General features: G+C 33.6%; 1 protein-coding gene across 6 annotated transcripts in view; it reads left to right on the plus strand.

Moving 5' to 3' along the window:
- The window catches only part of spri (Src homology 2 domain-containing protein sprint), a 178,987-nt gene that overhangs the window by 140,884 nt on the left and 22,948 nt on the right, over window positions 1-15,155 (plus strand). For all 6 annotated transcript variants that reach the window (XM_085198827.1, XM_085198826.1, XM_085198825.1 and 3 more), the window contains one exon: window positions 9,556-9,880. In XM_085198827.1, the coding sequence (XP_085054953.1) occupies window positions 9,556-9,880 (325 nt within the window). The remainder of the gene's footprint in view (window positions 1-9,555; window positions 9,881-15,155) is intronic.

Here is a 15,155-nt window from a genome sequence, read left to right on the forward strand (position 1 = left end):
AGTCGTGGCCCAGGCGCGCGACAAGTTATGGGTTCGATTCCTACTCGAGGAAATGAACTATTATTTTTATTCATTTATTCGTTCTGGTGTCATGGCAAGGCGTGGCATTGAATCCCGCCACTCAACACGCAATACCCCCAGAATGGGGCGGAAAGTGTGGAGCGGAGTGTTTTAACTCTAAGCTCCCTCTGCCTAAAATAATATTAATTAGTACACCTTATCCTATAATAGGTAATAGGGTAAATAGAATATCCGAAACAATAATTTCAGTTTCAATTTCCAATTCGGAAGCCAGTTTCCTGAAACGTTTGCATAAGATAATACGAAATGATTTACATTTCCGTGCCCTTACAGCTAATTTACGCGATGACCCGACGTTGGAGCTGATTACTCACGCTCGAAGCGACACATTAACAGATTAACCACGAACGGACAGTGTCACTGGCTATACGAGTACACAATGACTTTTTTTTTATCAGCAAAAAAGTAGTGCAGGGGCACTAAGTGTGACTGTAAAGGAGACTGGTCGTGGGTTCGATTACCACTCGAGGAAGTGAAATATTTATTTAAATGTATATGTCCATTTCTTCGCTCTGGTGTCGAGGCAAAGCGAATCGTTAAGTTTTGCCACTCATTACGCAATGCTTCCAGAATTCGTGGAAAGCGGAAAGTGGGGGGAAGGAGGGTCTTAACACTAGATTCCCTCTGCTTAGCCTGCTGTCTGCGGGATTCAGTGTAAAACTGATTTTTATCGTAGTTTTTAATATTTTTTTATTAGGTAATATAAAAATATATACTTTTTAATTTGTCTACTTTGGCTAGGTGTTAAGTGTTATCGTTAATATTATCTCGACCTACTTTCTTTCGTCCTTCATTTTATTTTTAATCTGTAATGAATACTGATGACATAATATTCTGAATAATATTATTATACTAATTTATACATACATACATATACATACGATTTAAGTAGGTATCTGTTTGTAATTTTATTGACATATACTTATATAGAAAACCACACTAAAATAATTAACTAATTTTCTCTACATACAATTAAATAACATCAAATAAATGTTCGTATAGTTCAAGCGGGCGAAGCCGCGGGGGGAGCTAGTTATTCAATATATTATGTCACACATATAACATAATATATTGTGCCTTAATGTTCCTATCATAAATGAGACTATTACAAACACCCTTATAAAACTATATCGCACCTAGAGTCGTAATTTAGTATTATTATTTTTTAATTGAAATTAAATATCAAGTTTATTAGCGAAAGTATAACTGGTTGTGGGGCATTTACGCAAGCTTCGAGTATATCTTTGGTGATAAGAGCGACATTTTAAAGTTACAAAAGGTTAACGAGGTGTCCAGCCAATGCATGTTGCTGATAAACTTGTGAATATGAAATGTAAAAAGTTGTTCGTAAAACACCTATGATGTAATGGAATTTCGTAATTAAGTTCATATTAAAAATTCTACATTTTATACTGTCATACTAAGTTACAAGCTAATTTAGATCAATGTTTTAGGTAATTATTAATTATTTATTGTTTCGACATGTTTTTTTAGTAAATAATTAATTTAATTTCTTAGTAAATGTTATCTATTATAAATATATTTTTAAGTAAACCTATAAAAAATTTTACAACACGACATTTTATATAGGTACTTTTTTTATAAACTTTTGTACGCATTCTAAAAAAATGTTTTTATTCATTTCTTAAAATCTATAATATTTAATTAACATAATAATCAATACTAAAACATATTATATACTATAGTAAAATTAAATTTTCATAAAACAACCTTATACGCGTGCAGTACATAAATTAACTCCATCACCCTAATTCACCTTCCGTACTTACTGAAAGCTTCCGGTCGAGAGCACCGGCACCGGCACCGGCGCTAAAAGGGTTACAGTCGTCTCTCACAGGTCACTACGTACATTATCTCTATATTTCACATTATGACTTTATAGTGTAAACACACGTATGCAAATTTATATAGATTTAAAATTTATATATTTTAGAAAAGTTTCTTCAATTATTATTAGGTAACCTATATCTTCTATATCTACATATATAAAATCGAAAGGTCACTCACTCATCACGAAATCTCAGAAACTACATGTGCTATTAATCTCAAATTTTGCATAGGAGTTACTTATAGGAGGTAGGTGCTCGCTAAGACGGGAATTTGTAATATTCGTTTCCTAAGGGGAAGAAATAGGGGTTGAAAAATTGTATGAAACTTCGTTACTACAAATGCTAGTAGGTACTCATGGAGACAGAAATTAATAATAACATAGTTCACGCGGGTGAAACCGCGAGCGGGCCGTATTATTGGTATAAAACCTATAAATTGTAAGGTTCCTGTTGATATATTGAAGGAAAATATTAAAATTTCTATAATTCTGAATCTTTTTAGCTTATGTGAACAAACTTTTATAACTTCGTTTTAATTAATCTTTTCATTGTTAAAGACAAATTATAGATAGAAAATTTTATAAAAGCTGCTATTAGTACAGTAGACAAAGTTTTCCAACATAAATAATATTAAAAGCGGACTTGGTAATATAATTTCCAACGTAGGAAGGTTCGGGTTAATTTTGCCGGAGGAGCCAATGGATTTACTCAAGAATGTCGAGATTAAATAAGGAACCGATTCTCGTCTCTTGATAAAATAATGCCTTATAATAGACTAAATTTGTTTAAGTCAATAAAACGTGTTTTTGTATGCCAATGTAGAATATTGATTTTGTTTAAATTTATAATGTATTTATATTCTTTGTCATACAAAACTGCAAGTGGGTTATGATTTTAGGTAAAGTAGTTTGAAACCTATAATATGATGTCTCCGTATACAATAATGATTAATTAATATTTATTTTTTTGATATTTTACTAAAATAGTTTTTTAAAAAACGTATAAAAATTTGAACCCACTACGTTCAAATTATTACGTAGCTTATTCAAGTCTTTATATATGTTGTCTAAAAACGTATTTTTCTTTACCAAGTGCGGAATAACACTCTAAAAAAATAAACGAAAACAATAAACGAAATATTTTCGTTCTTAAAAAATATATTTGTACATATTAAAACATCGATGTCCTCTTTGATAAAACTTACATCCATAATAAATGCCATCAAACCCATCTTCCTTCAGACGTCGCTTGCACATCAATTTCATTTTCCACGGCATTTTGCTAGATAGTTCAGACGTTAATATCAAAAGTGTCAGTTGCGAGCACTCTAGCCTCTAGGTACCTCTAGGTACCCTCTAGGTACCCACGTATAGATATAGGTACACTTATAATCGTATTAGCGAAGGCGTCTTGACAGATGTTACGCAAACCACTTTATGTAATGTCAGTGAAAGCTAAAGTGCACATGGAGATGTAAAGCATAGGTAAATAATGTACTTATATTAAAATTTTGTTTTTATATTATTATGCAAATACTTATCAAGGTCATATCAAGTTAATATTTTTTTATTAAAGTTTGAATTTATATCAAATTTTAATGACATTTTTCTCTTATATTTTGTTTACACAACCATTGTATTGTATTTAAAAAAATAGAACACAACGAAGATCTATAGTTTTCTACTTAACTAGCTTTAACTTGACTAACTAACTAAATAATACATTTAGAATCTGTAAATATTATAAAATACTCAATTAATTTTCCATATTATTATCTTACAAAAATATTCAAAAACATTTTACTTCTGGAATATATAATATAGCAAATCTAAACCTATTATAGCTTTCAAATTGGCGAAGTTATTGTCATCTAATTGATTTCAGTCAACTTGGGGATTGCCGGTGTTAGTCAACTTGCAGTTTATGCTAAGTTACTGGTTATATTGGCGGTATGCTTTCTACGCTTAGTTTAAACTCAACCTTATCTATATTATCAGGATTCAAGTTATGAGGTTCTAGCATAAAATTATCAATACTTTCTTTGATTTATATAGGAATTGAGTGTATTAATACTAGGTTCTCCCTGCCTACCCTACTGTACTAGGGATAGCGTGAAGTAGCGTGATTTATTATTATTTTTAAATTATTTTTAGAATATATTTTACGTAAGAGTTACTATCGGGTATTTTCACACACAATTTTTTCCTATCAGTATAATAGCTTAAGTAAGCCATCCGTTAAATTGTCCCAGAACAACGGAACCATTTAATCCCATATTCCACTAACTAGGTTAGAGTTTCCTCAAAGCAACAAAGACGTTCAATTTACACATATTCATCTGACAGACGAACGTTTCCCGTGCAATGCTAATTCAATGCTAGACTCGATTTACATAAGCGTGGGTTACGCGATCGAATACAGTTAGTTTTAAGTTAACGGGGGACTTGTTCTAATTTATTTTAATAACAGCTTATATAATTCATTTTTTATAATTCATTCGTTTAATGCTTTGTTCTTTATTTTCTTTGCAATTTTTAAGGCCAGGCGTGGTGGACGGGCAAAACTAGCGTGTGATTGTTAAGGCGATAGGTTGTCAGTTCGATCCCCATTCGAGGAAATTAAATAGTAAATATTTTCGCTCTGGTATCGCGCGGCATTCTGTTCCGCCTCTCAACACGCAACGCCTCCAGGATTCGGTCGAAAATGGAGAACGGACTGTCTTAACACTAGGTTCCCACTGCCTTCCCCCGATGCTTGCGGGACTCGGCGTGAAACTAAAAAATAATTATAATTGCATTTAAAGTGAAACATGTGATTTTGGAAACGCTGGTATTTCGATAGAAATTTCAATCATTTTCCTGTAACGTAGACTTATAATGTTAAGGAATTTTGTGCATACAATATACAAACAACCAACCATAAAATAGCTTCATCCAATATATATAAAAGGACTTGTCCTCACTGACTGAGGTAAGACGCACGCACAGCCGTAACCGCTGTGCGTAGAAACGTGAAATTTAAACAGAAGTTTACTTTCGTAATCTGGACATCCACTAAGAAGGGATTTTAAAAAATTTAAACCCTAAAGGAATGAAATAGGGGTTGAAACTTTGTATAAAAAAACTTTAAATGGTCACCAATTTTTATAAAATTTGAAACTTAGACTCTTAAAAGTATTTAATTGAACACATGTTTTATGATTTTCTAGAATTCTCCCCCTAAGGGTGCAAATAAGCAGGCGAAGTCGCGCGCGCCCACTAGTCCAATAATAGAGCTCAAAGTTTTGAATATAATTTACATTAAGCACTCCATTTCAGTTATTTCAATATTCTTTACTCAACGTACAATGATATTATAATAAATTTTATTATTCCAAAGTAAATTTGAATAGGGAAAATTGAAATTTCGCTACCGTAGGCGTGGAAGGTCTACTATAATGTTGAAAGTCTACGATTCTGGCCTTGGACGTAAAATTACTTAGTATGCCTACAGAAACGATTTCATTCGTATAATTATAATCATTTAAACTATTAACATTATCTTCACGCTGTGCGGGATACAGCACAGCAGGATAGCAGGATAGGTATTGTTATTCTTGTAATTTAAACAAACTATGGAAATTATGAACATAAACAAGTATACTTTGGCTCCTTTAATATACAAATGGATATAAAAAATATAGAGAAAATTGTTCCTTGCGAATGCACTCTCAAAGCTGTGCACTTTCATCGGAAACGCATTAGACGCACGAATCCAAGTGAAAGCATTTTGTACGATTCACTGGGGTGGGTGTAAAAGAGTTTCATATACGAGTATATATATAGGATAGGATAAAGAGTTTGTAGGTGCTGCTATTGCTGCTATAAAAATATTTTCTACTATAATATAAAAATATTTTTTTTCTTTAATAGATTTTAAATATACCTCATATGTATGTATAACAAAATTTTTTAGGTTATTTTTTTTTAACTTGTCATACTTGCATAATATAATCTGGACAAAATATATTACATAATATGGGAAGAAAATAGTTTTTTTATTATAAACATTACCTAATTTTGTATTCGTTGATTATAATTTATTTTGACTAATTTCTATTTTTTCTATTTCTAATTTCTCTGTATATTTTAATTTATCAGCTACAAATATTGTATGTATGGAATAGATATAACTCAGTACTCGTAGATGTACTCTAGGTGCATTCGACTCGGTCTTTCTCATACAAAGTCGTTCAACCGTCGCTGCACAATTTTCAACCATTCAGGATCTATACAAATAAGAGATAGATTACCTAGGGCTTCGCAAAGCACACCTGTCTCCTCGTTTCATCTGTTTAGTGTTGTTTCTATTTAGATAGAGAAATCGTACACTATCTAAATAGAGTGTTGGATTAAAAGATTATAGTGAAATTTGTAATACATTTCAAAGTTTTTAAAAACATGCTTTGTTTTTAAAGAATAGTTTTAATTCTTAAGTAAGTAATTATTGAATTCAAATAAATCAAATAGTTATCTAAAGTAAAAGTGAGTCATAGTTCTTTAGAATGATGCTAAACATTAAATTTTACGACTAATTTGTTAAGGTATTTAATAATATAATTTAAGTATTTTAAAATTCTGTTAATTACGGTACGGTGATAATAAAGTAACTTATTAATGAATAATTATTAACATAAATTTATATTATTTTTTCGCCAATCAACGCAGTGCACCCAGAATTCGGTCTAAAAAGAGGGGAGTGTCTTAACACTAGGCTCCATCCATGCTATGTGTGGAATATAGCGTGAAGCAGATTTTTCTTAACATATTAATTACCTTAAATTAATAGATATACCTACTTCTATTCTATTTTAGTCAGTATAAACCTTCGAAGGGAATCCCTTTGTAAAGCAAAACAATAAACAGCGAAATAAGAAAAACAGTGGAAGCATCAGGGATGGCTATGACAAATAATGCCGCAAAACAAACACAGAACTAATTAAGTGTAATGAATGTGACTCGAGCTTATTAGCTGAATGACTTACTGTCTGCTCCGCAGGGGGACAGCTTTCATGTTTTTAATGGCTATGTTTTTTAAAAAACGTAATAAAATAATATTTAAATGTGAGCACAAGTGTAAACGCGATTGGTTGTAGGTTCGAAGTTTAGAGAAGCAGCGTAGAGTTTCGCCACTCAAAATTCGGCGGTAAATAGGAAACTGAGTGTTTTAACACTAGCGATTGCTCTGCCTACACTGCTGTGTGCGGGATACAGCGTGAAGCTGACTTTTTTTTAATGACTTACGGTAGGCATTTCGTTGCAGTATTAAGTATTATAGTTATATAAAAGTAAACATAGTGAAAACACTTTTCCTAATACTTATCTTATTACATCTCCACTTACGTCCATGTAGGAAGTTAACAATCATCATCAATACTTTCACTTCTTCAGTTATGTATATGTTATACTTATTTTCCTTTTTTTTTAAATAATTATGAAAAGTATACCATCGACGCACAGTGGAAGAGTTGACCGTAAACACGATGGTTGTGGGTTTGATGATCACTAGAAAGAATGAATTATTTTCATTTCAGAGCGAGTGTCTTGACATAAGATTCATTTTATGTGCTACGAGAGATGTAGCTAAAACGATATATGGATTGCCTTCAAAATTAAATAATTATTAACTCATTTTCTTGTAAATCTATCTTTAAATAATTATAACAAGAGCTTACTCTCTTACTCTACCAGGTTTACATACTTATTACCTACAATAACTAGGATCATATCAATTATGCGATTGTGACCACCGGCTCTAGCTGTATAATTAAATGTTAACAACATCAATTGAGGGCTGAACTTATTATAGTGTTTTTTTATCAATTTAGGTATATTAATTTAAATAGATATAAAAGCCGCAGTTTATCGAACGTATTAAAAAATAGCCATATTTTATTATTTCAATTATTTTCAAATGATATTTGGACGTAATAAGCAACGCAGTCTGCAGTCAAAAATCTTATATTTTATATTAGCACGTAAACGAAAGAAAACAGTATGAAATATTTAATAGCACATAATTAATTCAGAATAAATAAGGGATACTCTAAAAGCATAATTCGAGGCTTGCGGTCGTTTATATCAAGCTAATTGGACTGCAAAAGGCAAGTAATATTATAGCACCATATATTTTGTTCTAATTGATGTAATCGCTTACAGTCACTTTGACGTCTAAACCGCTCCAGGGCACAAATCATTTTGTTTGTGCTGAAATAAATGACAGTTTCATCACCCCACCTGGGACGGACCAGGCGTCGAATTATGACGTTTTAGTAATTAATGACATAGCTCGTCACCTCCTCCTGCCGTCATTTCCCTGATATGAATAATTAATAGGCATAGAGACGTATAGTTGTAAGGTAAAACTTGCTTATAATATGTGTTAGTGTACACATTAAGGTACTTTGGAACCTTTTGGTGTGTGTGTATGTACAAGTAAATATTTCATTTTTAATTTTTATTCATTAATAAAGAATTTGATTTAATTAATTACGTTTATAATTTTTTTTGTGTATTATAATAAGAACTTTAAAGTTTTCTTATACTTAAATAATTTTAAAGCTTATGAACTTATATAATGACTTAGGGTGATTCGGGCTTTTAATTAAATTATTTAAAACATTTTTCTTATTTATGCATTTAATTTGACTGAAAAGTTACTTATTGTACCTGTAAATGTATATCGAAAACAAATAGTGTTACAAAGACGTACAACTATAATGCTGGCGAAGGCAAACATTATTATTATCCATACCTATATTATAAATTCGAAAGTAACTCTGTCTGTCTGTCTGTCTTTTACGCAATCAGGAACCAACCGCTAATTTAATTGTGATAAAATACTCATATAGAGATACTTGAGGGTCTCAGGATGAACATAGGATACTATTTTTTCTCATATTTGTAATATTTTCGATATATACCAATATATTAAAATATTTATTAATTTGACATACAATTTCTTCCGCCATGTTAATAACAACCGTCGTTGCTAAGCAACGATTTGCAAAGTTTGTTGTTAGAAAACGTCACCCAAAAAAAGCTTCCTTAACGCATCTCTCTATTGAAAACTCTAAATAATTTCATAAATATTCTTATAGTTCAAGCGGGCGTAGCCGCGTTCGGGTCCACTAGTTATTTATATAATTTTAAAGGTTGATTGAATTTTCATAATCATTATTTTCAACTTCATATCAACTCTTTTTAGGTTGTAAACAGTGCAAACTTTTATAGGTCTACGGTCAAGTAATATGTCATATACAGCCGGTGCGTAGTCCACACTCTCGCGCCCCACGGAGGTTTTTAATTAATACGACAACGGCCGTACTCTGGAAATAAATCTTGCTTAATGTCCCTTTAGTCTGGTCAGTGGTACCCAATGTGTACCCCATGTGGGTGGTCGGAAGTAGACACGTGAATCGATTGTGTAATGGTGCCTATCGGTGGCAATTGCTGTGAACGCTGGGAGCATGTGCTGGTACCAAATATATTGACTTGGACTGGCCACAGAGTGCCAACCATAAATTACTTATAGGATATTGTGTTTCCATTCGTAAGATAAACAACTGTTGTTTTCTTTGTTCCAGAAATGCGACGTTTCTCGAACCCCACTTACAAGGGGTGAGGCGGCGTGACAGCAGAAGTTCTGATTCGGAACACGATGAGAGATCCACTGAAGATGACGAGAGATCACTCATACGTAGCTCGCCGCGAACGAGGCTGCCTCCTCCACCGCCCCCGCCGCCAGACGACGAGCCCCCGCCGATGAAACCCCGAGAATTTTTCGAGAGATTGCAAAGCCAAGCTATGAAAGAGGCTCAAGATCGAAAACAAAGACGCGACTTAAAAGAAACAAACCACCTCTTGAGGCCCATAGACGCTGACGGCAGTCTGGGAGACAGCCTCAGTCAGGTATGTCATTGCTTCAAATATGGTAAAATTAAAACATGAACCAGACAACTTTGTCTCTCTAATGAACCGTTGCGCTATGTTTAGTTTAACTTTCCAAAACTTCTCTAACTTACATTGTTCTTTTTATCAGCATATTAAATTACCTAGGACGTAGGCAAAATTCAGAAATACATTTGCTGTAGAGTTTGGAGCTTTGTAGAGTATTTGCCTTCCTTCAATTTTACTGCCATTAATTACCATGTGAATACAGAGAATAATTAATATACCTATCTATAAATTGAAATATTTAGATAGCAATGCAGAAAAATATTTAGTTATAATAATTATTTTGAATATAGCTTAATTACTTTTAATGAACATAGAAAATACTACTACAGAATTCATTAATAATAATAATTATAAAAAAAACAACTAGCATCTAAAAATATATATATTTAAACAAACGATAATTTAAAATCTCAATATTAAATTAATATATTCAATACTACTAAGTTAGTAGTAGGCATTGAGTTCTGCTACTCAACACGCAATGCCTCCAGAATTTGGCAGAAAGTGGGAGAAACGGAGTGCCTTAACACTAGGTTACCTAGCCTATCCTGCTGTGTGCGGGATACAGCGTGAAGCTGATGTTTGATTTAACAAAACATTCTATTAATACATTTACATTTCCCATGACAATATTTACACGCGACACTCGCACCGCACTCAGCGCGCGACAAAAGCACTCGTCGCCTTACTTCAGTATTGTAGGTAGCCTGCTCTCGAGCCCACTAAACCCTCCGACTGTTTGAAATATGACTCCTGCTTTTATTTTTATTTTAGCGGAATTATGGCTTGAAAGCTAATACCTGTGAAGAGAAACGTTAAAATGATAATTTACGTAATACTTTTATTATCGATATTCGAGGCCAGTCGTGGCGCGAGGGAACAAAGTGTGCTTGTAAACGCGACAGGTTGTGGGTTCGATCCCTACTCGATGAAATGAAATATTTAATTTAATTTATATTTCCTTTCTTTTGCTCTGGTGTCGCGCGGCGTTGAGTTTCGCCATCACGCTGTGTGGAATTCTGCGATTTTTTTTTGTGATAATCAAGGATTCAGAATTCTGCGAATTTTTTTTGTGATAATCAAGGAAGATATCAATTAATAAAAAATAAAAAAATATAACCTTTTCTTATATTTTGCGTTATCTTCACTTTATAAACTTTCAATATTAAAACCCTCAACGGTCAGCAATAATATTCATTTGACCACACTCACTGGATCATTGGTCTCACAATTAACCCTCAGATTAGTGGTCCTCGTCCCCAGTTAACTGTCTTTTGTGGCTTATTAATGACTCTACGATTGCTTAAAATTGCAGATAGAAATACACACGTTCTCTTAATGTTCATTTTCATTTGTTTAGTACAGGATCGTTAAGTGCTGTTTGCACAGCCATATAATACTTTAGTTAATTAATTATTACAACTAAAAAAAATATGGGAATGATCTTCAATTTCCAATTAATTCCAGTTCCAATATGTTCCTGTTCTAGTATTTATAAATGGTGAGCGTTGATAAATGGAATGATTTTTTTATTAGAATTTTGTTATTTATTACTTTACTGAAAATTGCATATTGTATATTATTTGAATTTAAAACATTCAACCTCATAAGATCTACTGGATATATTAAAAATATAGCGGTAGTAGTAAAAATATACGAGTAGAGACATAAGCGTTTTCCACCACTTAACACGCAATACTTCCATAATTCGGCGGAAAATAAGGAACGGAAGTATCTTAATGGAAACAAAGTGATTTAACACTAGGTTCCCAGGTTCCCTCTGCCTACTCTGCTGTGTGCGGAATACATACTGAAGCTATTTACCTTTTTAGTATAGAAAAGCAATATTAATGTGGTTAGCATGGTTTAATATATTTTGTTTGGTCATTACTGAAAAGTTTATTCACATACGCTCAAACTTATCTATTATAACCATCATTAACTAAAGCTGTTACCGTTTAAGCTGAATTTGTTATGTTAAATTCTGAACATGCATAATTTATAGCTGAAATTTCCATCATATTACCTACAATATTAGATTTCGCTAAAGTAATTATGAACAGAAAGAGCCACAGACAGAATTTTAATTATGAATCGATTTAATGGAAATATTTTCTATAAATCTTCGTGTACCAATTAAAATCGTTGCGGTGATGAAAGCATTGAATCAACTACTGCAGTGGATGCAAATTATCAGTTTTTTTTCCCCAGTCAAGTCAGCCGGAGGGCGACAGAATGCGGAAGTGACGAGTGCCGATAATCGTTCGCTGTTGACAATGGTCCAAATTATGCGCTTTTTAACTTATTTTGCTATGTCCAAAAAGGTTGGGAGTTGCAATTATGGGAAAATCAAATGCATTTGACTGTACTTTTGTACAATAAGGTTCGTGTGGGGTGGGGTTTAGGCTATTTGTTGTCTGTAGGAAGCTTTACTTGTGGATTTTAAAAGCGTTTTTATAAAAATATTCATATTCATAATATTGTCACCATTACTATCATAATGATGATTTTCATTTCTTGAGTCTGGTGAGGAGAGAAAGCGCGGCGTTAAGTTCCACCACTCAATACGCAATGCCTCCAGAATTCGGCGGATGCGGATGGTCTATATATGCGGGATACAGGATGAAGCCTAAAAAAAATTACTTTTAAGAAGACACTTACATTATTTATATTAACATTTGTACTAGTATCATTAGAACAAAACTATCCTATGGATACGAGTTTTAACTGTGCTAGTATACCATATAATATAACTGTAATAAAATTCGAATCATATTTGCTTCAATCATTAATGTATCGTTTCTATTCCGATTGTATTCGCTAATGATCTTTTTATTAGGGGCAGGCGTCTATTGATTTATTTATTACTAGCATAATTAATTAAGTTGGTATTGTTTAAAAAATACTTATTTATGTTGTTGAGGCCAGCCGTGGCGCAGGGGCACCAGTGTGAGACTGTCTGGTTTTGGGTTCGATCCCCATCCGAGGAAATGAAATATTTGTTAAAATTTATATTTTCATTTTTTCGCTTTGGTGTCAAGGTAAGGCGCGGCGTTGAGTCCCGCCGTTCGACATAGAGTGTTTAGCTAGGTTAACTAAGCCAACTCTGTTGTGTGCGAGTTACAGCGTGAACCTGATATAATATGTTGTTCAAAATTAAAAATCCAACGTAACTAAGAGTAAAATTACAAACCTGGTTAATTATATCTCAATTAGTGTAAGCGAGCTCATAAAGTTGACATTTGTACGCGCGGCGGGGCGACTTATTGATTTTAACCGCCCCGTATGAGTCATCTGCTGCATCTCCCCAGTCCCCTGCACCCCCTGGACCCCCTGGACCCCCTGGACCACAATTGTTTGCGCTCTTTGATTGAACTTGAAGAAAACTAAAGGGTCGCCCAGTTTGTTTGCAGTTATAACTCTTTTGAAGCTTTTGCATCTAGTTTTTTTCATGTCTCTTCGATTTAGCTCGTTAAAAGTTGGTCGCTTCGACAATTTTCCTGGCGCGTCTCTATGAGTGTTTATTGAATTTACTTCTGCGAGTGTATCATTAAAGTTTGATCGTACTGCGGCTTAATAGTAGTTATAGAGGCCAGTCGTGGTGCAGGGACTCAAGTTTTTGATTGTAAACGCGACAGACTGTGGGTTCGACTCCCACTCGAGGAAATAAAATATTTAATATTTTCATTTCTTGGCTCTGGCCTTAACACGCAACGCTGGAAGCGTGCGTGCGACGAAAAGTGGGGAAGTGTCTTAATGGGAATCGAGTGTCTTAACACTACGTTCCCAGGTTCCCTCTAACAACCCTACTATGTGCGAAATAAGATATAAGGCTTAAAAAAGGAAAGACAAAAAAATTAGACTACTTTGTGAGGTTATTACAGTATAATTACTTACTATACATATCAAACCATAAACTTTAATTGACAAAAGATTTAAGATAAATATTATTTAAAGACAATACTAAATCAATACAGCCGATTCAGTTTTCCAACCGTAACGGTAACAACCTATTAACCTAATTAAAAGTACCCACCCAGCTCTAGAACCGGCCGCAGGTGTCATACCTTCACTCCTTAAACGTAGCACCCATTTGCAGAGTTCCACCACGTGTGACCACTTCTCACTTACCCGAAGTTTAGTGAAAATGAACTGCTATATGCCATTGAGCGTCAAGAGTTGTATATTTTTATGAGTTTCAGTACACAGCTGGGACTTAAGTTGTCTTAAGAGATTGCGAAGCTTTTAAAGTGGATGTGGAAGTGCTATCACGTTTTATTAGTGCTGTGATAAGTGCGAGTCGTTGAAATATATTAGTGAAGTTTGTGAAGTGCTTTTATCTTCATCCAACCTGCTAATTGTTAAATATTTTATTATTTGTTATATTATTTATTTTATAAACATTTTATATGGTTTATATACATTACCTACATTAAATAAACATTATAGGTGGTATATAATAGTACCTATATATTTTTTTGCTCAATTGTTTTTTAGCTTGACCTTGTTTCCCCCAGATAGCACGATAAGAAGAGGCAGTCTAGTATTAAGACATTTCCTTCCCTACTTCCCGCCGAATTCTGGAGACATTGCGTGTTAAATGGCGGACCTCAACGCCGCGCTTTAAAGCGGTACCAGAACGAGGAAATAAAAAAAAAAAAATCGTTTTCTCGAATGGGAATCGAACCCACACCCTGTCGCTATTTCAGTCACACGCTTGTGCCCCTGCACTACGTCCGGCCTCCATACTCCATTACTATCTATCTATGAAACATTCACCGATATCCATATTTAATACCCCAAGAGGGAACCCATTACAAACAAAGCCAAAACAAACCCGCAAAATTAATGCTACAAACGTAGCCGCGCCGTTTAACACCATAGAAAACTAATTGGAATCCAACTTTCCTAATAAATCCACCCACACACTGGAGTAGCGGTAATATAACTTGGAATAGCTTATATATAGCTTTTGTTAGCACCTCTCCTGCCGACGGTGCTGGGGCCCATTGTATGTATGATTCATGGCGGCGTCGCGATACCTATTATTGTTAGCGATTTTCAAAATTAATATCCCACCAGATTGTCGCGCCATTTAATATAAGTGGTTAAATACCACGAATTGTTTAACAGTACGGTCTTTGTGTTGCTTTAAGTAATGTTAACGTGGACAATGCTATAAATTTTCTTGATTGTTATGTTATTAAATTCTCTGTTAATAATGGAA

Source organism: Heliconius melpomene, chromosome 16 (genome assembly GCF_056956725.1).
Source record: "Heliconius melpomene rosina isolate 202511_hmr_F chromosome 16, ASM5695672v1, whole genome shotgun sequence".
Lineage (NCBI taxonomy): Eukaryota > Metazoa > Arthropoda > Insecta > Lepidoptera > Nymphalidae > Heliconius > Heliconius melpomene.